Source organism: Mauremys reevesii, unplaced genomic scaffold, assembly GCF_016161935.1.
Source record: "Mauremys reevesii isolate NIE-2019 unplaced genomic scaffold, ASM1616193v1 Contig1, whole genome shotgun sequence".
Lineage (NCBI taxonomy): Eukaryota > Metazoa > Chordata > Testudines > Geoemydidae > Mauremys > Mauremys reevesii.
The window spans coordinates 4,172,211-4,197,640 of record NW_024100715.1 but is presented as its reverse complement, the minus strand read 5'-3'; the positions used below and the strand labels follow the sequence as shown (position 1 = coordinate 4,197,640).

Here is a 25,430-nt window from a genome sequence, read left to right as displayed (position 1 = left end):
CGACCAGTGTTTCCCATCATACAGATCATTTTTCAGAAGTGGTGGCAGCTCCTGGGACCCCAAATCATCTTCAGTTTTTTGCTTTGCCTTATCTGTCTCGTTCTACATCTGAAAATCCCCAGTGACGCTAACATCAGTTTCTAACAGTGCAGGCACGCTTGTTGGCAGTTTTCTGGTGAAGAACCCATACTGTGGTGGTGCCATTCTGTAATTTAACGGTGATAAACACAGATCAGAGTCTGACTCTGCGTCCTTTTTTCAGCCTCCATTTTATTATTTTAGTACCGTTTTCTGCCAACCTGCTGGGTTGGGGAGAATGGGGACTAGTGGTTACATGTTGAAACCTGTACATCACTGCAAACTGTTTAAACTCATGCCCACTGAACCGGGGCCCGTTGTCAGACATCACTAGGTCAGATACGCCATGTCTAGCAAAACTAGATTGGATATGCACAACCACCCGGTTAGTAAGGCTAGCTGGTAAGGCTGTTTCAGGGAAGTGACTTGTCTAAGTTGTTCTTAAAAACTTCCAGTGATGGGGATTCCACAACCTCCCTCAGAAGCCTGTTCCAGAGTCTCTCTCCTTAGAGTTAGAAGTTTTTCCCCTCATATCCCACCTAAATCGCCCTTTCTGCAGACTCAGCAGGTTCCTTCTTGTCCTATCTTCTGTGGACAGGGAGAACAATTGATCACAGCCCTCTGTATAAGAACCATTTACATATTGGCAGGTTATTATCATGTCCCCCCTCAGCCATCTCGTCTCTAGACTGAACTTGACCAAGTCTTTCATCTCCTCAGAAGTTATGTTTTCTAAACCGTGGATCATTTTTTTGTCAGTGTCTTCTGGACTTTAAGAAAGATGTGGACAAACTGGATAAAGCGTGACCACGGTCCTGCATCTCTACGTCTCAGAGCACTGAGATTTTCTGGGTACAGTTTGTTTATTCACCGGCACCCCAGCACCCCTGCTCCCTGGGCCCCAGTTCCCCATCCGTAACAGGGGGATAACGATACTCCCGTTGTATATTTAGATTTCAAGCTCTTTGGGGCAGGGCTTGTCTCTCGCTGTGCATCTGTGTAGCACCCAGCACAACGGGTCTCTGATCGCAGCTGGGGCAGGGACTGTCTCTCCCTATGTGTCTGTGCAGCCCCTGGCACAGCGGGGTCCTGATGTCAGGTGGGGCCTCTATGCACAGCCATAATACACAATGACTCATGATAATAATAACGGAGGATGGGGCCACAGGACAATCCAGTAGCCTATCACTGCATACCCTTCGTTGGCTTATTGCTTTATTAGTCACCTAACCACAGCTACCTCTCACATCTTAGCGAATAAGGTCCAATACGCAGAGTGTCTCTCCCACTTTTTTTATTGACTAACATGAGAATGCCTGTTCGTGAATTGTTTGTGCAGTGGGTAGATCAAGGGATCTCAACCTTTTCCACAGCAAGACCGTCTTCTCATTTCACACTACAGGAAAAGCAGCGTGATTACAGTCCTTTGGGAACAGCTTGTTTGCAACATCCAGCTTGAGAAGCTGGTAGAAGAGGTATTGCTTCAGGAGGAAGGGAAGAACATAGTGTTTTCTTTAATGGTTTTGGTAGCTGGTCATATGGAAAAATATATTAATATTCAGAAAAATAACGTTTACGTTAGTGAAGGCCCTAATGCTGACACTTTGGCACATTAGTTGAGACCAGAGCTGGTCAGAATATAGGGGAGGGGTTTTGTGTAGAAAACTTCAATTTTTTTATCCAAATTGAAATACTTTGATTTGGAAATGCTGCTGTGGTACCTCACGGGAGATGTAGTTCTGTTTCCTCATGCTCCCATTCTCCTCTACATGCCAGGCGTCTTGGTCAGACTACGTCTCCCACAATGCACCGCAGTCTCCCATCTAGGAGAGGGGATCACAGTGGTCCCTTCTGGCCTCAGAATCTATGAGAACTACATTTCCCAGCCCAATTTTCCATCGAAACACAGGTTTGGACCAGTCCTCAGTGAGTCGACAAGGGTCAATATCTCCAGTTCAGAAAGCAAAGTGACGACTAATCACTCTCCCTCATTCCGAAGGCCTCGCATTGCCTTTTGCCTTGGCTTTGTGCATCAGTCTGGCCTGCTGCAGACCCAGCGTCTCCCTGTGCTGCATCTTGAGCTGCTGATACCTTTGTCGTCATTCAGATACGCGCATTCACCTCCTCCCCTTATTGGAAACCTGCAACACAAAGGCCATGGGATTTAAAAAACAAACAACCCCGTTGGAGTCAGTGGGGCAGATTCCCAGCTGGCATAAGTCATATAGCTCCACTTAAGTTGCAGAAGTCAATGGAGCTATTCCAATGAAGACCAGCTGAGAATATCTCCCTGCACGTTAGTCACCTTAGACCATGATAGAAAGGGAACGTAAAGAAAGGGACTTACTGGTCCTTGAATGGGGTGCCATTTACCCATTTCCAGGGCTTGTCTTCTTCTTCCCTGGTAAGGCCAATCCAGGTTTCTGAGCGTCCCTTATAGTGCAGCATGAACTCCTTATTAAAAAAAAAGTGAAAACAAATATTGTGCATTACATGTTACTGAGAAGCTAATGGAGAAGATGCAGTAAAGACACAAATGTCTGCATCACATTCCACACGTGGAACTCATTTACAGGACCAGCCTATGCAATAATATACATCAGAGATTGGGGAAAAAATCCAATAGTGTTTTTTATACGTGGAACGTAAGACCACGTGAACAATTTTAACATGCCAATTATCCCCAGATGTACTCAGGCCCTCATCCCATAAGTGGCTAAAGGGGGAATCACAAATTGAAATGAGTCAACAGTGTGATGCTGTGGGCAAAAAAGGCTATTATATTATTAAGAATATATTAATAAGAATATTATTAGCCCATCAGTGATGAGTGCAGCATAAGAACCTCTATAGCAGAGGTAGGCAACTTATGGCACTCGTGCCAAAGGTGGCACATGAGCTGATTTTCAGTGGCACTCACTGCCTTATAGAAAGAGACCTTCTAAAAACGTTAACATGTATGACTGGCACACGAAACTTTAAATTAGAATGACTAAATGAAGACTGGGCACACCACTTCTGAAAGGTTGCCGACCCCTGCTCTATAGACTGGACTAGAATAGATTCAGCTTGGGCAGACCCCTGCCTCTGGGAGTGCAGGAATCTGGTTGCGTGGAGCGCACTGCAGGATCAGGGCCTTATTTTGGCTTCTCATCATGAGACTTGGTACCGAGGCATCTCCTTGTTCTAGAGTTGCTGAGTCCTAGCATAAAATATTCCTCAGGTTTAACTACAGAGTTCCGCGCAGCATCTCCACAGTCACTATCTAGCTGTTGCCAAGGACTATTGGGATCGCAGAGTTTCTCACCTTTTCCTCCCAGGTGTCAACTGTAGCCAGGGAGGCACCGAGCAAAGAGCAGTTTCTCTGGCTGGAGTTCCAGTCCCCATCGACCTGGGAGAAGTAGTAGCATTTCCATGGGTATGTTCTGCCTTGGGACCCAATCCAATCGACTGGACATGTGGCAGCAGCATGATTTGGGCAGGGCCTTCTGCTAACCACTGAAAACGAAATTAACACAACAATGAGGCTCTTTCCTATCCCCTCTCTGTACAGGATTCAGAGGCAAAGAGTGATATTCCACCCCGGGCTGAGAGCTTGCGTACAAGGATTAAACCTGCCACCCACTTAAGTTCTCAAAATAGGACGTAAGTGGCCCCAAAATTGTGTGCGGGGTCTACACTTGGGTGACAAGAACGTAAGAACGGCCATACTGGGTCAGACCAATGATCCATCTAGCCCATTGTCCTGTCTCTGACAGTGGCTGCTGCCAGATGCTTCAGAGGGAATGAACAGAGCAGGGCAATTTATCGAGTGATCCATCCCCTGTGTCATCCAGCTTCTAGCAGTTGGAGGTTTAGGGACACCCGGAGCATGGGGATGCATCCCTGACCCTCTTGGCTAACAGCCATTGATGGACCCTTCCTCCTTGAATTTATCTACTTCTAATTGAACCCAGTTATATTTTTGGCCTTCACATCATCCCCTGGCAAGGAGTTCCACAGGTTGACTGTGCACTGGGTGAGGAAATACTGCCTTTTGTTTGTTTTAAACCTGCTGCCTGTTAATTTCATTAGGTGACCCCAGTGTGTGTATTATGTGAAGGGGTAAATAGCACTTCCCTATTCACTTGCACTAGGCCATTCATGATTTTATAGACCTCTATCATCTCCTCACTTAGTTGTCTCTTTTCTAAGCTATATAGTCCTGGTCTTGTTAATCTCTCCTCACAAGGAAGCTGCTCCATTCCCCGATCATTTTTATTGCCCTTCTCTGTATTTTACTTGGAATGTGCTATTGGCAGGTTCAAATACCCCGTCTGCAGCTTATATTGTTAGATATAAGATCGACACCGGAGTTTAAGCTACAGCTACAGGAGCTTTGCCGTTGATCTCAATGGGAGGAACGCCAGGCCCCAGATCCCCAGTATAAATTCCGTCATAGCATATTAGCAAGCAATGGAGGTGAACAGCTTAATGTGCAACGTACCTGGAAGCTGGCAATCAGAAACAAGAACCGCAGGCTGATGGCAGGGTTTGATGAAATGGGTATGCCAATACTGTGGAATAACATCGTCACCGGAGGACTTGGCCTTTAAGGAGAGATGGGGCCTGCCTGACCTGTGCCATATATAATTGTGTGCTTCCGAGCCTGAGGGGGTGGGACTAAGGAGGGTGAAATAAATCAGTTGAGAGTGGAACCACAGAGAGTGGGTAGGAGCCTCTGGAAGGCTCTGAGGTAGGGTCTGCAGGAGGCTGCTACTCCAGCCTGGGGGGTAAGTGCTCCATCCCAGAGAGACGGAAAGGTAACCCAGAAGGAACTGGGAACTCACCCTGGAGGGTGGGACTTTTAGCTCGACTTTTGTTACCAGGGAATAGGGTTACATTTGTTTGTAACTTAGCCGGAGGGTTCAGCCACATTTCCAGCACTGACTGGTGTCTGGAAAACTAAGGACGCTCACCTTGGGGAGGGAAACTGAGGCTGGGAGTGCTTTTTGGCCAGCAGAGGTCGCCTGAAATCACATTTAGACTTCACATGAGATAGCTGCATGGCTAAATGCTAGGTAGGCATCTAAATGACGATCTCAGGTGCTGAGAACCTATTTATATGTGCAGTTATGGGAAGTTCAGACAGAGCCATGCATTTTTACACCCAGGGCTCCGGCCTTCCTATCTGCAAACGTGACCATTCAGGGATGGAAAATGCCCCTAAACCACTATCAATTTTACACATTCTAGGAAAATCTCTATTGTTGTGGCCCATTTATGATTACACCGCTACCTTGATATAATGCGGTCCTTGGGAGCTGAAAAATCTTACTGCGTTATAGATGAAACCGCATTATATTGAACTTGCTTTGATCCGCCGGAGTGCGCAGCCCTCCCCGCTCCCGGAGCGCTGCTTTACCGCGTTATATCCAAATTCATGTTATATCGGGTCATGTTATATTGGGGTAGAGGTGTACTTAGATATGGACGGAGGTGCGCATAGAATGTTATACGTAAGAATTAAGACCTGGCTACTTCCCAGAGGAATCTACAGTCTAATACAGACAAAAATGACATGGAAAGTTACGTTTGCAAAGTCAAACACTCAAAAGTTAAGGCCAGGAGGCCACGCAAAATCCAAGCCTCTAACAAATCTCTACTGAGCACCTCTGAATGGAATTTTTTCAAAGGCTTATAACGTCCCCAAATTTGGGTGGTTTTTCATGGGCCCGCCAGCGGCACGCCCTTGACACAAAGGGTATGTCTACACTGAACTGTTAATCCAGGCTCTCCCCCAGGTTTTAGCTCCCGTCCACACAGGTAAAAACAATGACATGTGTTTGGAGGTGATTTATGCCCACACTAGCTGACCTGGCTGGGGGATGGATTAGGATCTAGGCTCTGATTTAACTCAGGCTGGAACCCACCAACTTTGTAGGAAGGATGCAGGCTAAATCGCTCAAGTGAATGAATCTATAAAAGTCATTCGAGTGCTGACTGTTGTCCGAGGCCTTTCTTACGACGCCTCCTGAAGGACAGAGAAGTTCTCCCACAAGTGCCTGGGAAGGAATCCCAGAGCGTCTCGGCACAAAGAACCATGGGATATGCCATCAGAAATCCGAGTGAGACATGGGAAGCACATAACCAGTGAGGACACAGTAACTCGGGTAGGGCTTTGCTGTGGGGACGCCTGCACCTGGGCGAAGCTAGCCCGGGTGTTCCAACCTGGGGGCCAATCACCTGGGTTATTTGTGCCGTGTAGACATACCCAAAGCCACCTCCCCTGTCAAATGTCAAGTCCCCACTCCAAAGCAGAGAGGCCCTAGAGATTCTCAGCCAGAAGGTTGTAAGAATTATTTTGATGGGGGTGAAACAACTAGATTCAGCCAGAGGGATGAAGCAAATCAGGCTCTTTGCTTTCCTATCACATGCTGATTCAGCACTACTAAGGTTGGAGAGGCTGGATTGTGCGTCTTCCATGATTCTGACTGTGAAGGGAAAACAAACACCAAAAACTCAATTAGGAATTGCTGTCAACTCACCTGCCAAAACAATAATATCAATAATGAGAAAAACTAGAAACAGGACCGTGACTAATCTATATTTCCAGAGGATATGGCAAAGCCAGAAGTGAGATTCATCTGAAAAAACAAACAAACAAAAAAAACAAAAAAACACATTAATGTTCTTGAGGAGAGATAGAGAAGCCACATTTATCAACAGTGTCTGCAGCCAAACCCCCAGTGGTCAAGTATTCTTTTGCAATCGTTATCTGTTGTGAACTGCACTTGCTAGTAAATCCTGGGGAATGTAATATTGTGCATTACAGCCAGAGCCCTGCGTATTCTACAATTCTGTGGCGGCAGGGTTCATACCTTGCTGCATAATGGTGCTCCAGAATCTGACCTTTAATCTAAAAATACGTGTTTCTAGTCCTCGTGGTTGCAAAGAACAGCTTGAAAAGGTGACATGAGTGCAACCAATGCAGCAGTATCTGCCTGAGTCTGCAGAAAGCCTGAAACAACAGCTCGGAGAGTCCATCACTATGGAGTGTTAACGCTAAAACTTACAGATAACAATGTGACACATATAGAAAAGGTAGGAACAGAATAAAATAAGCTTAATTTATTATAACTAGAGCTGTTTGGAAAATGAACAATTTCACAACAGTTGTGAAATTGCTTTTAATTTTTCAAGTTTTTTCAAAAATGTCAATGGTCAAAAAAAAAATACCCAAGATGAAAAACATGAAATTAAAAACAAAACAAGGAGTCCTTGTGGCACCTTAGAGACTAACACATTTATTTGGGCTTAAGCTTTTGTGGGCTATAACCCACTTCATCAAATGCATGGAGTGAAAATATGGTAGGCAGGTATAAATATATAGCACATGAAAAGATGGGAGTTGCCTTACCAAGTGGGTTCAGAGCTAACGAGGCCAATTCAATCAAGGTGGATGTGGCCCATTCCCAACAGGTGACAAGAAGGGGTGAATATCAACAGAGGGAAAATTACTTTTTGTAGTGACCCAGCCACTCCCAGTCTTTATTCAGGCCTAATTTGCTGGTGTCCGGTTTGCAAATTAATTCCAGTTCTGCAGTTTCTTGCTGAAGTCTGTTTTAAATACCGTGGCCCCGCCCATCCTTTCCGCCTGCGGCCCCACCCATGGTGCCACCCCATTCCACCCCTTTCCCCGTGGCCCCTCCCCCTGCTTGCTCCTTTCCGCACCCCCACTGTGGCCGTGAGACTGGAGAAGCTCTGTGCCCCTGCCGTGACCCCGGGGCCAGGGTGAGGAGGAAGCAGAAAGCAAGCGCTCTTCCAGTGGTAATCCACCATTGACTGACTGCATTATCTTTTTCATATTTAATCTCATAAGAGCTCACATTTGTAATTTATCTGATGCCACCAGAGAATTTCCACGAGATGCAACAGAAATCCAGGAACACCGAAGCAGAATTTAAATCCAGTTTGCCATGGAGTACATAGGGCTGGCCTGTAGTGTTATGTTATGTAACAATTAGTGTGGCAATTTACACTGTCTTCTAAGGCGTGTGAAGGAGACACAATACTGAGCATCTATGCAGCTATTTCTTGTCCTCCCACAACTGCCGATGGTTAAGAAATAGGATCAGACAAGAACAGGGCCCGAGTCATGCCAGAATACTCCAGTTCTGGTACTTCTGTTGGGAGGAGAACAGCGTTCTGGTACACCTGATAAAAGTACAATTCTCAGAAGTACCCGGAACGCTGTGAACCTTTTGATTAAAGGCTCAGTGGTAAGCTTGTAAACACGGCAATTCTTTCCATACTTCTTTTTCATTCTTCTGTTTGTCTAATGACAGCGAAGCTTCGCTTACCTGGTCTGTTTTTTGTCTGTGAACCTGGAGGGTTAGTAAGTGCCTTAGCTGTTTCTCCTCCATTCTCTGATTGATTCAGGTAGCAAGTGGAGCACATTGCTTTCTTGTATCTTCTGGCTGCAATCAGTATCGGCTGGCTGCAAAGAAGTGTACGTTATTCAAAAGTGGCAGAGCTAGTTTCTGTTATTGGGTGTCTTATAGTACCACCTAGAGGCCTCGACTTGAGATCAGCACCACAACAGCCTAAGTATTGTACACCCACGTCATAAGAGACAGCTGTAAGCAATGCTGGCCCTGAGCTTTCTCCCATAGTCAGGATCTCTTGTCGGTTTGCAACAGCACAGCACTGGCAATAGCTGTGATTAAGGCTGCCTAAGTGTTTCCATTATAATCCCCTGTTAAATCACTGAGACTTTCACCTGTCCATCTCAACTTTCCCACGTCAGGGCTGGCTTAGGATACATTTTTCCAGATTTGGAGCAAAAGTGGCTCAACATTTGGGGTGTGTGTGTGAAAGGAGAATAAAAGAAGTATACATGCACCCCATGACCACAACAATTTGTTAATCATCATTCATAAGCCATTTTGGTGTTGCTGAATCTGCATTTTTCTCCGAAAGGAAGAAAAATGTTGTCCATTTCTAGCAGTGCAGGCCCCTCCCAAATTCTAATGCGATGGGAGAGTCAGTTCCGGAGCCATGTAAGCAGGAGGTAGTTGTGATGTCAGGGATGCTACAGCCCGAGATCCATTTCCGTGGATGAGTTAAAGACAGTTGCCTTGGCATTGCGGGTTCTGAGCGGTAGATTTCACAGGCTGGTTGTTTTCCATGGCAGAGCGTGTGGGCCCCTTCACAGCCGCCTCTCCTCTGAGGCTGGTGTGCTGAGGGGCTCCCCTCGCCTGTTTCAATCTATTTCAATCCCTGCTCTCAGCCACGCTGAGCCTCAAGGCGCATTTCTACTCCTCCTCCGGTGAGCGAGGGAAGTGGGGAGCATGCGGTGAAATTGGGGACAGGTTGAGAAAAGTTTGTTGGGGATAAAAAGGGTCAGAAAGGGATGGAAAGGAGAGAAGGAGAAGGGGGAGACTCAGAGAGAGGGAGGGGAAAGAAAGGTTAATCATGGGGAGGAGAAATGAAAAATTGAGGGAAAGAGAGGAGCAGGCACAGAAGGAAAAGAGAAATGTGGAAGGAACACACACACGCATGCTTCAACTTGGCTGGCTAGGGGATCTGCTGGAGGAAACAGATTCCTTTTGGACACATCTCACCTCGTGGCAGCATTCTCTTTCCTTTCTCCAAGCTGATGCAACATCATGTGTCCACTTGGCAAGGACACCCAGGCTAACGTGTCATATTTCCCTTTCGTTTTTATTTTCTTTCACCACCATCCCTCTCTCCATAATCACCAATATGATGTAGGCCAGTGGATCTCAAGCTTTCCAGACTACTGAACCCCTTTCAGGAGTCTGATTTGTCTTGCGTACCCCCATGTTTCACCTCACTTAAAATCTATTTGCTTACAAAAGCAGATATAAAACTACAAACGCGTCACAGAACACTATTACTGAAAAATTGCTGCCTTTCTCATTTTTACCATATAATTATAAAAGAAATCAATTGGAATAGAAATATTGTACTTCGATTTCAGCAGATAGTCTATAGAGCAGATAAACAAGTCATTGTATGAAATTTTAGTTTGTACTGACTTGGCTAGTGCTTTTTATGGAGCCTGTTGTAAAACTAGGCAAATATCTACATGAACTGATGTGCCCCCTGGAAGACCTCTGTGTACCCCCAGGGGTGTTGAGAACAGGGCCGCCCAGAGGGGGGGGGGCAAGTGGGGCAATTTGCCCCAGGTCCCGCCGGGGCCCCCACGAGAGTTTTTCGGGGCCCCTGGAGCAGGGTCCTTCACTCACTCTGGGAGGCCCGGAAAACTCTTGCGGGGCCCGGGCCCCCGGAGCTTCTGCCGCTCCCGGTCTTCACCGGTGGGGGGTCCTTTCGCTCCAGGGCGGAAGGACCCCCCGCCGGCGAATTACCGCAGAAGCGGGAAGGCCAAAGTGCAGCCGGGTCTTCGGCGGTAATTCGGCGGCAGGGGGGGCCCTTCCGTTCCGGGACCCTCCGCCGAAGTGCCCTGCAGACCTGCGGCGGGGGCTCCCACCACTGAATTACCACTGAAGACCCGGCTGCGCTTCGGCGGCGGGTCCTGCTTCGGCGGCAGGTGGCCCCCGCCGTGGGTCTTCAGGGCACTTCGGCGGCAGGTCCTGGAACAGAAGGGGCCCCCCCGCCACTGAAGACCCCAGGCCCCCGGAATCCTCTGGGCGGCCCTGGTTGAGAACCACTGATGTAGGCAACCTTACCCTGAAAAGGGCTCATATCGATTAGTCTGGTTGCTTAGACAGATGTACATGGGACTTTACAGAAAAATTAAAGTCTCCAAAAAACTTACAGTCTAAATTACACACACAACTCTTCAGTTTCCTCTCCCCTGCTCTGTGTGGGAAATCCCAGATGTTACATTTCAGAACTGAGGCCTAACGTACTTCCCTGATACAGAATTGAGAAAGAAATAGAGAGAGAGAGAGAAAGAGTAGAGTCACACACTCCTATTTCTTTCCTCCTCACAGTGCTCCACCATATTATCTATGCTAGGGTTTTATCTTGCTACCCATCTCTGCATATCCTCTGACTATTGCACTAACTCAATACCTCTGCAAGATACAAGAGGCACGTCTTACCTGGGAGCTCAGAGCTGCTTAGCAGAGAGAGGAATGTGAAGGGACCAGAAAAGAGTGAGTGCCACCCACAGGGTAACAGTCGTAAACTCTTCCAATTGAGAGTGACTTTCCAAAGACCAGCTGGGAATCAGAACATGAACATATCAGGATAATCACCAGATGAATTTCATCCAATCACAGCATCAAGATATGTCAGGAGATTTTTCTTGGCAGTTATTATGGCGATGGTGAGTCGCTGGTATGAGCATGCAAGATGAAAATCTTCATAGAAAGAGGACACAGCAAGCTCAGATAATTGTGATGGGTTAAATCCTTCTCCCAGGGGCATGTAAACCTTTCTAAGGTTCCTTTCAGCTGCAGAATAGCTGCACAAAAGATGGTTAATGGCCTGGCCACTTTTTTATGCCATGTGGTCCTAGGTGAATGGGGAGAGATAGGCGCCTCCACATGGGAGCCACAACAACCAGCTGGCTAGGGGGCTCCTCGCATGAACTAGCCAATGGGAGATGCCATGAGAGGGGGTGTGTCCAGCACCAGGTTTACAATGGCCCCACCGGTGACGTGGAGCCAGGCCCACACTCAGAAGGGGCCTCGGTGCCCTGACTGGGGCCCCCGCCCCCATGTCCACCTGTGCTCTGCCCAGAGGCCACGCCCACACTCGCTCCTCTCCACCCCTCGTACCCCTCCACCCCCTTCCACCTGTGTGAGTGACGGGCCTTGGGAGGAAGAGGCCGAGTGAGGGAGGGCCTCAGGGTGGAGCATGGGTGGGGACAGGTTCAATCCCCCCGCTCTGCCGGATGGCAAGAATGAATTTGAATGGGAGCAGAGAAGTATCTGTGGAACATTTGACCTTTGCACTGGGAAGGGTGCTACATGGGGTGGGGGGGTAAGATAAATTTTGGGGTGGCGATAGCCCCTGCAAGGCCCCCCCTCCGCAGCGCCGCCCCGGTGACAGGTATTTTTTGGATGCAATCTTATTTGTTTACAAGGCATGTACAAAATCTTGGGTCTGTGAACCCAGAAAGAAGCAAACAGCAAGAAATAGCTTCTTCACAGACAATCTTTTCCTCCTGCACCCTTGACCCAAAAACCAATCCCCAGCTTTCTGCCTGGGTCAGACACCAGGCTTCGGATGCTCCTGGTCCTTTTGTGTTCTGCCTTACACACACACACACACACGGTAGGTAAATCCAGAACACACACACACACACACACACACAGTAGGTGACTCCAGAACACACAGGCCATAGACACACACATGCAGGGTAGGTGAATCCAGAACACACACACACACACACACAGAGTAGGTGAATCCAGAACACACACACACACACACACACACGGTAGGTGAATTCAGAACACACACACACAGAGGCACGGTGGGTGAATCCAGAACACACACACGGTAGGTGAATTCAGAACACACACACACACACACACACACACACACAGAGGCACAGTGGGTGAATCCAGAACACACACACACACACACACACACACACACACACACACACACACAGAGTGGGGAGAAGAGCCCTATGAATCAGGAAGATGGAAAGAGGCCAGAGAGTGCTGGCAGAATGCTAACAGCCCTGTTGCATAAGCACTTCCTGATCCACTCCCCCCAGCTGTCTAGTGACCATATTTGTTCATTGCAGTGTCTCACTGCACCGAGCTAGCGAAGCCCAGACGTGTACGTTAGACTCTCGCCTGCAGTGATATCGCACTGCGTGGTTCATAACTGTTATTTGGCTGGTTTTGCGAACTCCGTGCTGCTGGCTCCAGCTTCCCTTCACATTTATCTTTCTTGGTGTCCCTTCTGCCTGGGAGATTTTGATTTTTCTGTTTGCTTGTGGCCGCAGTAATGAAGATATGACCCACAGTGAGCAAGTATGGACTTACCAGGGCATTCAGCGAGCAGGTATGTGGACAATTTCGATCTTCCACAGGTAAAAGAGGGACTGATGTGGAGAAGGATAATGTTGGATTTAGTGACATGGACCGGAAAGAACAGTGAGTGAGCCTGAGAAGGACAGTGAGGGTGGGATCTAAGTTTACTGGTTACATTTTTTCCTGTTCTAGTAACTCCCCAAATTCAGACAGTTTAGGCTGCCACATCAGCATTGTCAGAGTGACTGTTGTTAACAAGGTACAATATGCAAGGCACGAACTGCTTAAAAACTGCCGTGCAGAAAACTTAAAAAGTTAGAAGTGGTCAGCCTGGCTGAGGTGCTGAGCAAGCCCCCTCAACCTCTTCAATGAGGAATCAGGGACAAATCAATGACAAATAAGGGACAAAATTAAAGTGAGGACGGAGGATTCCCCACACTACCCAGTTTCTGCTTTGGGGTGATAGACTCTGCAAGTGAAACTCTAACGTGACTGTGTTACAGATCAGAGCAGACAGCCCACCCTATGGAATTTTGTTGCAACAGAGATGAGGTACGCCAGGGAGGGAGCTGGACCCATTATATTTTTGTGACCTGGGGAAAGCAAAGCATGATGGTGGCACTTAAATTAACAACAATTTTTTGTAAAACAAAAAAAAAATCACTATATAAATTATATTTTAAATTGGTGTCAGAAAATATTTTTGAAGGCGAGACTTTTTTTCTAATCAGGATAGACAAATTCTTACCTTTTCTGGCCTCTCAAAGACCATACTAAATATCTAGCGTTTGTCTCATAGCATGGGCCAGTGACCAGAACTCCATGGTGGCAGGCACCGTGTAAACTAGAGCTGGTTAGAAAATGGGATGTTCTTCTACAGAAAATGCGGACAGAATATATATGGAGATATACCTATCTCCTAGAACTGGAAAGGACCCTGAAAGGTCATTGAGTCCTGCCCATGCCTTCACTAGCAGGACCAAGTACTGATTTTTGCCCCAGATCCCTAAGTGGCCCCCTCAAGGATCGAACTCACAACCCTGGGTTTATCCCTCCCCCCTGCAAAGTTTTCAATAGGAGTTTTTCCACTGATTTCAGGGGGAGTTGGATCCAGCCCTAACAACACAGGCCATGGTTTGCCTGCCGGTGCCATCTGAGAAAACGTTTGCATATTTCACAATTTCCAAAGCCCCCAAAATAGTTTGGCCAAAATCCAAAAAATAGTTCATTTTTTGGTCAAAAAAGCAGCTTTTATCTTTAAAAATCTCACTCTTAATTTCTAAATATTGGAGTGAGCACATCAGCCTCACAGAAACTTATTTAAAAAGAAAGTTATATAGAGAGCCATCCGCTAGCAGACGTCATTCACTATTAAATGTCCATGGCACCAAGAGATACACCCATCAGGATCATGGTCCTATTGAGCAATTAATTTCCAAGCTCCCCATGTCTTTATTTTCCCCTCCCCAGGCTGACGAAGGAGAGTGAAAAGTTTCTGGCTCAATGGAGCATTTAAAACCATTTTTTGGAAGCATTGCATGGGGGCAGGAAAACCAAAGTAGAAAGCTTCTTTTTTGCATGTTTGCTAAGACTTACCACGTGGTAAAATTGTGTAGCTCAGAGGATCTCAGAGGGTGGTCTGCAGGCTGCTCGGTGAGGCTCAGCAGAGAGCTAGCTGGTCACAGAGCACTGGCTCTTTCTTCTTGTTTCAGCTGCCAAAAAAAAAAAATCATAGATAAAAGTGTTACATAGGTTCTTAATGGTACTTTTCAGAATCAACCATTGCAGTTAGAATCATAGGACTGGAAGGGACCTTGAAAGATCATTTCTAGTCCAGTTCCCTGTTAGCCACAAGGACCGCTGCATGGTAGGGAATGGAAGGAGAGGAGAATCCATAGGTTGAGCTGCATATTTAAATATGGTCCATGCAATGAACACATTTGGGAACCCCTGCGTTTACCCTCAGTGTGTTGCAGTGTGAAAGAGGGGCTTTAAAATGGTCCCATCTGAATGCGAGGCAGGGTTTAACCTCAGCCACTGCAACGTATAAGGAGACAGGACAAAGAGGGTTTGCTGTTTTTCTCTGACCCTTGTGTAGCTCTGAGAGGATCCCATCTTGAGGTGGAATTTATTCTGTCCGTTGTTACAACATTTTCCACTATAAATTGCAAAAGCGGTAAAGAGCGGGTACTTTGAACAGGGCTAACTAGCCAGGGGCTGAACCAACACCCGGCCAATTTAAAGGATTCCAAGATGGCGCCGGCAGCTGGGCCGCACCCTAATCTTGTTTGATCTTATCCAACTCCCGCTCAATTTGATGAATTCCAAGATGGCGCCTGCAGCCCAGCCATGATCTATATGGCAAATATGCCCAACGGAGAGTGACGTGAAATGGGAGTACTTCCGTACACGGCATTCTACAACTAAAACCCGAGACTGCTGCTTTTTAAAAACAGATCGAAAGCTTGCGAGACTCATTCCCCTTGCTAAACTGGACCCCGCTATCTTGCATCTTGTGTCGGCATTTACCCCAGTGCAGAGGGTGTTTGAAACACTTCCATTCTGATTTAGTCAGATGTTAGGCAGTGTGTCCATGCCCATGGAGGTAAATGTTACGGGGGTGCTGGAACAATGTGTATAGTATGGTGTGGGGTGGGGGAGGGCTGAGAGCCATTGACTCAAACTGTAAACACTGTATGTGATGGAAACCACTTCAAGCCAGGGGGTGCTGCCGCACCCCCAGCACCCCTAGTTCCAGCACCTATGAATGTAGCCCTTCTACCAGGTGGAGTCAGCAGCAATAAGGGCCGGGTTCAATATCTAGGGGTTCCTTTCAACAATATGACACAGAACCGGCTTGAGCCCCCAACCCAGAATTCTGGGAAAATTGCACACCACCCCGGGCACCTCAATGACACAGTACTTCCCCTCTTGCAAGCACTGCATCTGTGTATAGCAAAGAAAACTTCTAATGAAAAGGGGTAAAGAAATCCGGCATTCATTCAAGAAAGCACCACAAGGAGGATTCGGAAACATGACCATGAGCAAAACGCTCACCCCGGAGTACGCTGGGCAGTGGCCTTTGCCTCAGTTCGGTGTGAAAGTCCAACAAACAAATGTTCCTTTAACGCGTCGCTCCCCTCTCCTTCTACTGGATCCCACTCACAGTTGTTGGCTTTAGTGAGCTGTTAATGGGGGAGCCTCTCTGCTAGTGCAGACTGGGCAGTCTTTTTCACCACAGTAGATGTGAGACTTAGCACGTACCTGCTTATCAATGATCTCAGCTCTAGTGATCCATAACAAAAGACTCTCAAGTGAGTCTAATCAGCTCTGTCATGAAATGCTGGAGAGAGAAAGGGTCAGAGGGTGTCTATAACCCTTGTGCAGAGCCAAACCACCGCTCAGCTGCTGTGCTTGAAATATTCTGCAGTATTCCAGTCAGCGGTTAGATGTCTGCCAAAATAAGGGTAAGGTTGTTGCTCCTCATCTCTGCTGCAACCTGCGCCATCTTGGTGTGGCTTATGAGAGTCAGGCTCTGGCATGGGTGGTTTTGAAGAGCAGCAACCACTCCCTGTTGATGTCCAGGGCTTGAGCCAAGGAGGGAAAGGGAAAATAGTAGTGGTGTCCTCCCACAATCGGCCTCCAAACCAAATCCCACTGATTTGAGATTCCACTTAGAGCTGGTCAGAACTCCAAATTTCTGTTTCGCCGAAAGTTCTGACATATCGAAATATTTTCATTCCGAATCAGAACACACGCAAATATATTTGAAATTTTCTTCCAAATTGGAAATTCTGAAAAATGTTTGGTTTTAGGAAAAAAAAATGGTATTGGCATTTTAAAACTTTTGGTTAGAATTTTTTATTTCATTTCATTTACATTTTTGATATTATTCCATGAGGTGAGTATTAGTGCACAATATGCATTACTGCTATTGACGTTATCATATGAAAAAGTTGAAATAGTCCATTATTTTGTTTAAAATCATGAAAGACGGCAGCTTCTCAGTACTGCTGGATACTTTGATCTAGAAAACATAAGCTGTAGCTCCTGTTTGCATTTGTAAATGAAACAGTCTGACATGAAAAACGTTTCAGTGAAAAATGCCTGATCCATTCTATTGCCCCTCAGAGTAGATTGTTCAGATGTTAAAAATATGATCGGGGAAGGTCTCTGGGTTCTGCTGGGTTTTTGGCGTGTGGGTCCTTCCTGATTGGGGGTGGGAATTGGCATAATTTCCCAAATTTGCTTCCTGCAGCATCAGAATGAGCTGCCATTCATAAAGATCTTCATAATATGACCCTCCTCCCTCTCTTTTCTTACATTCTTTGAGCTGTGAAATAGTTAATAATATAGACATTTAAATCATCGGCATTGGACATCTGAGATAGGAAAAAATTGAGGAAAGTAAAAGGTTTCTTTTTGTCTTTGTCAGTTATTTTAGGGTTTGTCTACACTTACATTAAAATATGACAAATATTTGTTACCTAAGGTGTTTAACATAATTGTAAATTCTTCTTCATCCCAGTTTAATTACAAGGAATAAACATAGGTGTCATGCCTACACTAGAATCTACAATCATGTTACTTAACACTAGAGCTGGGTGAATTTTTTTTGGCTGAAAAACCAAAGGAAACAAATTCAGAATTATTTTTTTTTGACATTTTAAAAATTAAATATTTTGATTTTTCTGTGCAAAATGACTTTGTTTTTTTAATTATATTTGAAAAAAGGGGAAAATGGTCAAAATTGAATTGATTTTGTCAAAACATCTACTTCAACGTGAAATTATTATTATGGTTTAAACGTTTTGATGTGTTGACATTTCATTTTTGGTTTGACCTGAGACCAATGTTTTTCCTCCCAGATTTTTGGAATTGCCAGCAAACTGAAAAACCCATTATTTGTCTAGCTCCACTTAACATAAGTTGGTTCAAATTTGTTAAAACACAACTAGAAATCTGAGTGTAGACATGGCTTTAAAGGTTACTTGTAATACTAATAAACACCAAATTTCCATATGGAAATGTGCTTTTCAAATTGATAGCACCCTTTTACCTCTCAGTTGCAGCTTCGCCTTAACTACTTGTGCATTGTGATAAACCTCTGGATAATTTTATTTTCTGTGCATTGAAACTTTTAAATGGCTACGCACCTCTTGCCTGCAAACTGCCACTTTGGTTCTCAGCAGTGTCGCAGACTGTTACAGAGAGAGAGATACACACACTGTGCTCTCTCCTAGAGACTTTATTTAATTCTTATTTTTATCATTTCTTTTAATGTAATCCAGGCACAAAGTTTCAGATTGCTCCTTCTGTCTAGATATAAAACCACACCACTCACTGAACAGTTGTTTTTGCTTCCTTGACAGGAGCTGACAGTGGATCGTAGCCAAAGTTTCCTGCTGAGATTTCTTCTTCAACGGACTCCTCTGAGGCAGCTCCTTAATTATTCCGTATTGTAAATCACACTTCAGGAGGCCTAAAACATGACTTTAGAGTACTGCTCCGCCCCTCACCCCACAAAGGACTGCTCCACAACATAATTACACAACACTCAAATGCATCCCTCACCACAACACGCATGGGGCAGAAGGGAGGTTTCTTTCCAAGGGCAGTTTCTCTAACAGTACTGGGTATCCAGCAATGACTATGCGGGAGGGATTAATGTCTCCCATGAAGGTGAGAATCTCCAGCCCTCTCCCAGTAGTGTCCTATGGGGTCAGCATTCGGCAACTACTGGAGACAGTAAAGAAGAGAATTAGATGAACTTTTCCTCCAAAGGACCCTCTTACACCATGATTTCAGTGGGGTTTGGCCCTAATTTAACATTCCGATCAGAGGCTCAGAGCCCTAGTTAGTTTAAAAATGACTCATGGATGTCCGTGCTGGGTCCCTTAGCTTCGAGATTAGCCACATAGGAGCTGGATATTATTATTTATTATAATTATATGACAAAAGGAGTTGTTTTCTAACGTGATTTCTTTAAGGCTTTTTTATTTATTTTAAATAAATATTTTTTTAAATAAAAATTTTGTTTGTCGAGTCTTTTTAAAATAACGACAGGAAAATATAGTCCATTCAAATGGATAATGTATCCTGAATAAGAAACATCTCACAATGCAAACAGGAACAAATAGCAAGGAAAAGTCAATGGGACTGTCTCTCCCTGTGTGTCTGTGCAGCGCCTGGCACAACAGGGCCCTGATCTCAGCTGGGGCAGGAACTGTCTCTCCCTGTGTGTCTGTGCAGCGCCCGGCACAACGGGGCCCCGATCTCAGCTGGGGCAGGGACTGTCTCTCCCTGTGTGTCTGTGCAGCGCCTGGCACAATGGGGCCCTGATCTCAGCTGGGGCAGGGACTGTCTCTCCCTGTGTGTCTGTGCAGCGCCCGGCACAACGGGGCCCTGATCTCAGCTGGGGCAGGGACTGTCTCTCGCTGGGTGTGTGGCATGATGGGCAGACACCTGATGTCCCTTCATGCCATGTCCCAGCACAGCCACTCCCTTCTCCCTCACTCTCTTCTGTGCTTTTTCTGCTGTGGTACTGTATATACTGAGAACTACCCTTACTGGCCACTAGGTGTCACTGCTGCTCCTCTCAGTCCCATCTGAAAGGTACATGTAGGCCTAGTAGCAGAAAGGACTTTTCCAGGAGGAGCTCTGACAGATGCAGAGCAGCCTAAGGAGCTAGACAGGCGGACAGCTCAGGCATGGAAGGAGCTGCAGTTACCTGCACTGCTCTGTGTTTGCAGCTCGCACAGATTCTGTCTCAGATGAGCGAGGACGTCCTCTGGGCTGCTGCTGCTGCTGCTTTCTGCGCTGTTCACTCTTCTCTGCCTGGAATCACTGACCGCAGGGAACCAGACAACCAAGGCCACTGGGAACTGCAGGGGGGCGGTGCCTGCGGATGGTCAATGTCAGCAAAATGTCTCTTAGCCCACAATAACGTTACCCTAGTGGACTGCAGGTTGCCCACCACTGAGTTAAAACCTTTCTCCGAGCCAGTCAGTGCAAAGTTTTGTGATGAGGCTCTGGTGTCATCTTGTGTCTGGACTTTATCTAGATTTTTTTTTAAAATAATGCAGGCTACCTGCATGTATTGAACAGTGTTGATAAGTGCAAAGTAACACACATTAGAAAAAATCAGTCCCAATTATACATACAAAATGATGGGTCTAAATAGCTGTTGCCACTCAAGCAAGAGATCTTGGAGTCATCTTGGATAGTTCTCTGAAAACATCCGTTCAATGTGCAGCGACAGTCAAATAAACTAACAGAACATTAGGAACCATTAGATAATAAGATAGAAATAAATAATAATAAAGAGATTAGATAATAAGATAGAAAATATCATAAATAGCATTAAGTAAATCTGTGATACGCCCACGCCTTGAATACAGCATGCAGTTCTGGTCACCTCAACTCCAAAAAGATACATTCAAATTGCAAAAGGTGCAGAGAATGGTGACAAAAATGATTAGGAGAATGGAACAGCTTCCGTAGGAGGAGAAATAAAAAAGACTGGGACTGTTCAACTTAGAAAAGAGACAACTAAGGTGGGAATATGAGAGAGGTCTGTAAAATCATGACTGGTGTGGAGAAAGTGAATAGGGAAGTGTTATTTACCCCTTCACATAACACAAGAACTAGGGGTAACCTGATTAAATGAGTAGGCAGCAGGTTTAAAACAAACAAAAAGGAGTATTTCTGCACAGGATGCACAGTCAACCTGTGGAACTCCTTGCCAGGGGATGTTGTGAAGGCCAAAAGTGTAATGGGGGTTCAAAAAAGAATTAGATAAGTTCATGGAGGATAGGTCCAGCAATGGCTATTAGCCAAGATGATCAGGGATGCAGCCCCATGCTCCAAATATCCAATTGCCGCAAGCTGGGGATGAGTGACAGGATGGCTCACTTGATGATCACCTGTTCTGTTCATTCCCTCTGGGACAGACACCTGGCATTGGTCCCTGTCTGAAGACAGGATATGGGGCTAGATGGACCTTTGGTCTGACCCAGTGTGGCTGGTCTCATGCTGTGACTTTCAGTCAGATGCTTTTCTTCTTCAAAATAAAATCCTCTTCTTTTTCATTTTTACTGAATCAAATATACAGATCTGAGCACTGGGCACAGGATGGGCTGGGTTAATCTCAGGGGGAAAGTGTGTGTGTGAAATTCTTACTGCTGCGTGTAATTGCGCAAGAATAGATGGGTCTCTGTCACCCTGCGTCTGTTACTTTCTCTCTTTCCCCCCAGGGGTAGTACTGACACTTCAATTTGATCCTCCGGGCTCCCTTGCTGTCCCTTGGTGCCCTGACGGCTGGGTCGGGTACCTAGGGAAATGTTACCATTTCTCAGAGGCTGAAGGAAACTGGACCTTGAGCCAAAGCAACTGCTCTTCCATCGGCGCCTCCCTGGCTGGGATTGACACCCTGCCTGAAAAGCTGAGACGCCTCCAGACGACAAAATGGGCCTGGAGCAGGGACCTGAACTTGGGTCTCTTCCCAGGTGAGTGACCCAGCCACCAGGCTAGAGAGTCCGTCTCACTCGCGCTCGACCTGGCGACTGTTCAAGTGTCCTATGCGATGTGGAACAGCTTCAGCAGGAGAGAGGAAGGGGGACCCACCCTGAAATAACGTCTTCCTTTTCCTGTTCTAAAAAGGCTTCCTCTGTGCGACAGCCAGTCCATGGGACAGAGTTTGCACTCAGAGCCTCTACCTGGGGGAAAGGGACCCGACATTAATGGTCCTGAAGACACTTCATGGTTCAACACTTTCCATGCAGCGGGTTCAGGCACTTGACTGTGAGTCAGGTGATCTGGCTTCAATTCCCAGCTGTGACGCACATTCTATTGTGTGACCTGGGAAAAGTCATGGCAATCTGCCGTGCCTCAGTTTTCCCACCTGTCATATAGAGATAACAGTTCATCTGTTATTCCATTTATGATCCACTGTAACCACTACCAAGCCTCTTATTCCCCATACCTAGCCTCTTATTCCGCAGTTATTCTCCTCCTCTCACTGCAGCAGTCCCTGCTTCTGGTCCTATTGGCTGGGGTCTCTTCAAAAGATGATCTTCCTTCTCCTTTCTCACATGCGATGTTGCACAGTGAAATAGCTAACGATATTGACATTTAAAGTATCATAATTAGTATACAAATTCTGTGGCCTGCGATGTGCAGGATGCCAGACTAGACGATCATGATGGTCCCTTCTGGCCTGAGACTCATAGACTTTAAGTCAGCATCTGTTAAAGTGGATGGGGCAGTTCACATATCAGGGCTATTGTTTCAGGCTCACGTTCAGCTGGTCGGGAATTTGTCAACAAAATTGTTTTTGTCGGAAAAAGCCGATTCATCGAAACTTCTCATGGAAGCGTATCAGTTACAGCAAAGTTTGCTCAGGTTCAGGGGTGGTTATGGCATTTCCTCTGGGATGTGGGGGAGCCAGGCTCACGTCCCTGCTATATCAAAGGATCTTATTTTTGTTCTGCTGCAGAATTAAAACAAAGGTCGAGACCGCTACATTTTTCACAAAAGGGAATTTCTGTTGTCCAGCCAGCCCTAAAAATAAGCAGCTTTGAAAATCAGAGCCTGTGGGAATTGAATGTCCAAATCCCATTTAAGGAGTGCTTAAAGACGATAAAGTCATTGTGGAGAAACTAAATGGATTCTTTGCTTCAGTCTTCACGGCTGAGGATGTTAGGGAGATTCCCAAACCTGAGCTGGCTTTTGTAGGTGACAAATCTGAGGAACTGTCACAGATTGAAGTGTCACTAGAGGAGGTTTTGGAATTAATTGATAAACTCAACATTAACAAGTCACCGGGACCAGATGGCATTCACCCAAGAGTTCTGAAAGAACTCAAATGTGAAGTTGCGGAACTATTAACTAAGGTTTGTAACCTGTCCTTTAAATCGGCTTCAGTACCCAATGATTGGAAGTTAGCTAATGTAACGCCAATATTTAAAAAGGGCTCTAGAGGTGATCCCGGCAATTACAGACCGGTAAGTCTAACGTCGGTACCGGGCAAATTAGTTGAAACAATAGTTAAGAATAAAATTGTCAAACACATAGAAAAACATAAATTATCGAGCAGTAGTCAACATGGTTTCTGTAAAGGGAAATCATGTCTTACTAATCTATTAGAGTTCTTTGAAGGGGTCAACAAACATGTGGACAAGGGGGATCTGGTGGACATGGTGTACCGTATTTTCCGGCATATAAGACGACTGGGCGTATAAGACAAACCCCTAATTTTCCAGTTAAAATATAGGTTTTGGCCTATACTCGCCATATAAGACTACCCTGCCTTCCGAGGCTGAAGGACCCACCACCGAAGACCCGGTAGGGAACCGCCCAGTGAGTACACCCCCCACCCACGTCCTGCCCCCTCAGAAACCACAACCCATAACCCCTGCCCTGCTCCCTGTCCCCTGACCACTCCTTCCCAAGACCCCCAACCCTAACTCCTCCCCAGGACCCCCCCGCCTGCCAAACTTGCCGCTCCTGTCCCCTGACTGCCCCAACTCCATCCACCACCATCCCAACAGACCCCAGGAACTCCCACGCGGCGCCTACCCAATCCCCCTTCCCCATCCCCTGTCTGCCCCACCAGACCCCCTGCCCGAGCCACCCCCGCCTCCCCCGCCCCAGGCCCGGCCCGGGCCCGGGCCTCGTACCCCGGCCGGGGGCCAGGGTCGGTGCCGCAGCCGCGGTGCCCGACTCCCCGGGCCAACACCGGGACCGGCGCCGCAGCCGCGGGGCCCGACTCCCCTGGCCGGGCCCGAGCCGCAGCCGCGGGGCCCGAGCTGGGCCAGGTCCGAGCCGCGCAGGTGGGACCAGCCCGAGCCGGGGGTGCTTGGCTGGGACCGGGCTGGGGCGCTCGGCCAGGGCCAGGAGGAGCCGTCCCGCCCCCTCCCCCACACACCCGGCTTACCTGCCCGCTCCTTTTTTCAGGCTTCCCGCGAACATTTGATTCGTGGGAAGCTGGGGAAGGGGAGGAGAAGGAGGGCGGAGCGTTCACGGGAGCGGTGTCATCTATTAAGCCTGCTCGGATTGGCTGAGTCAGAGAGGTGGGCTATTACAACCTTTGCCAATCCGAGCAGGCTTTGTATGCATTAATAGAATACACCAGTGAGACCCCTCCCAGGATTGGCTCAGCCAAAGCTGTTTATACCCGGCGTATAAGACAACCCCCGATTTTTGGGGGTTGTTTTTTAGTTTAAAAAGTCATCTTATACGCCGGAAAATACGGTACTTGGATTTCCAGAAAGCCTTTGACAAGGTCCCTCACCAAAGGCTCTTACGTAAATTAAGTTGTCATGGGATAAAAGGGAAGGTCCTTTCATGGATTGAGAACTGGTTAAAAGACAGGGAACAAAGGGTAGGAATTAATGGTAAATTCTCAGAATGGAGAGGGGTAACTAGTGGTGTTCCCCAAGGGTCAGTCCTAGGACCAATCCTATTCAATTTATTCATAAATGATCTGGAGAAAGGGGTAAACAGTGAGGTGGCAAAGTTTGCAGATGATACTAAACTGCTCAAGGTAGTTAAGACCAAAGCAGATTGTGAAGAACTTTAAAAAGATCTCACAAAACTCAGTGATTGGGCAACAAAATGGCAAATGAAATTTAATGTGGATAAATGTAAAGTAATGCACATTGGAAAAAATAACCCCAACTATACATACAATATGATGGGGGCTAATTTAGCTACAACGAGTCAGGAAAAAGATCTTGGAGTCATCATGGATAGTTCTCTGAAGATGTCCACGCAGTGGGCAGAGGCGGTCAAAAAAGCAAACAGGATGTTAGGAATCATTAAAAAGGGGATAGAGAACAAGACGGAGAATATAGTATTGCCCTTATATAAATCCATGGTACGCCCACATCTCGAATACTGTGTACAGATGTGGTCTCCTCACCTCAAAAAAGATATTCTAGCACTAGAAAAGGTTCAGAAAAGGGCAACTAAAATGATTAGGGGTTTGGAGAGGGTCCCGTACGCGGAAAGATTAAAGATGCTAGGACTCGTCAGCTTGGAAAAGAGGAGACTGAGGGGGGATATGATAGAGGTCTATAAAATCATGAGTGATGTTGAGAAAGTGGATAAGGAAAAGTTATTTACTTATTCCCATAATACAAGAACTAGGGGTCACCAAATGAAATTAATAGGCAGCAGGTTTAAAACAAATAAAAGGAAGTTCTTCTTCACGCAGCACACAGTCAACTTGTGGAACTCCTTACCTGAGGAGGTTGTGAAGGCTAGGACTATAACAATGTTTAAAAGGGGACTGGATAAATTCCTGGTGGCTAAGTCCATTAATGGCTATTAGCCAGGATGGGTAAGGAATGGTGTCCCTAGCCTCTGTTCGTCAGAGGATGGAGATGG

At 46.5% G+C, this 25,430-nt stretch overlaps 1 protein-coding gene across 3 annotated transcripts; it reads right to left on the bottom strand.

The window, feature by feature from the left end:
* Positions 1-1,047: 1,047 nt before the first annotated feature.
* Positions 1,048-16,661, bottom strand: LOC120392526 (C-type lectin domain family 2 member D-like). Of its 3 annotated transcripts, none has more exons than XM_039517342.1 (7): positions 16,305-16,661; positions 14,637-14,752; positions 8,421-8,557; positions 6,606-6,704; positions 3,386-3,576; positions 2,426-2,532; positions 1,048-2,219 (listed from the first exon to the last, which is right to left on the bottom strand). In XM_039517342.1, exons 3-7 carry the CDS (start codon positions 8,515-8,517, stop codon positions 2,111-2,113), a joined length of 603 nt encoding a protein of 200 aa, XP_039373276.1. In that variant the 5' UTR covers positions 8,518-8,557; positions 14,637-14,752; positions 16,305-16,661; the 3' UTR covers positions 1,048-2,110. The 3 variants fall into 3 exon arrangements, with proteins under 3 accessions (XP_039373276.1, XP_039373277.1, XP_039373278.1); XM_039517343.1 differs by lacking the exon at positions 16,305-16,661 and adding an exon at positions 15,129-15,238; XM_039517344.1 differs by lacking the exons at positions 14,637-14,752; positions 16,305-16,661 and adding an exon at positions 11,151-11,250.
* Between the last annotated feature and the right edge of the window lie 8,769 nt (positions 16,662-25,430).